The 816-nt window shown below is 49.0% G+C and overlaps 1 protein-coding gene across 1 annotated transcript in view; it reads right to left on the bottom strand.

The window, feature by feature from the left end:
* The window catches only part of LOC106525608 (sorbin and SH3 domain-containing protein 1), a gene marked incomplete at its 3' end in the record, with an annotated part of 33,312 nt that overhangs the window by 8,472 nt on the left and 24,024 nt on the right, over nucleotides 1-816 (bottom strand). The window contains 1 exon segment of the mRNA XM_014019903.1: nucleotides 660-709. Within this exon segment, the coding sequence (XP_013875357.1) occupies nucleotides 660-709 (50 nt within the window).

Below are 816 nucleotides of genomic sequence, written 5' to 3'. Positions count from 1 at the left end.
ATGCGAGGGGGCTCAGTCTCAGCTACTACCACACCAAATTTTAGCTCGATATTTGTAAAAATGACCGAATTAGAGCCATTTTTATGTTTTCTTAATTTGATCAGCTGTGGCGGCCATCTTGAATCCAATTAACTCTCAAAGTTAATCAGCTGTAGMTGATCATCTGGAGATTCCTTCCTGTCAGTTTTGTTAAAATCCATCATGTGGTTCAGGAGATATTTTGCTAACAGATAAACTTGGGCGAATAACTGGGTACGATTCGGTTAAACAGAACTGCAGTTCTGCACATTCAGGAGGGAGGATAACGGTTTTTATCTTTGTGTTGCTGCCCTTCCTCTCCACCTCTCATCTCTGTGACATCCAGGGTCCTGTCTTAAAATAAATCCCCACAAAGCAGCCGTATCACCTCACTTCTACCTCCAACCCCCCACTAAAAAAAGACAGAAAGACATGCAGACAGAGGACACTCTGTTCTGGTAGCTATTCGCCTCAATTACGGGATCTCCTCAGGAAGCAGGAGTCCCGCCTGTCACCCTCCACCCCCCCCACTCCCACCGCTGAAGTCGGGGTATAGAAGTGCGTCTGTGGCATTTATTCTAAAAACAACGAAAAYAAAATCAAAGACGTACAGAAGCAGAAGAGCAGGAGCGGTGACTTACTGCGGCTGCAGACCGGGGGCAGCTTCCAGGGGGCTGAAGGAGGGGGCACTCTGCAACAAACCAAACAAAGAAGTCATTGATGGGTCCACAGGAAGGTCTCCCTCCAGATGAAAGCGGGGCGGCGGCGGTGGCGAGGTTCCCGAGCGGGCCCGGGTTC

Source organism: Austrofundulus limnaeus, unplaced genomic scaffold (assembly GCF_001266775.1).
Source record: "Austrofundulus limnaeus strain Quisiro unplaced genomic scaffold, Austrofundulus_limnaeus-1.0 Scaffold235, whole genome shotgun sequence".
In the NCBI taxonomy this organism is placed as follows: Eukaryota; Metazoa; Chordata; class Actinopteri; order Cyprinodontiformes; family Rivulidae; genus Austrofundulus; species Austrofundulus limnaeus.
Note: the sequence above shows the minus strand (reverse complement) of the source record. Positions and strands in the feature narration are given on the sequence as shown.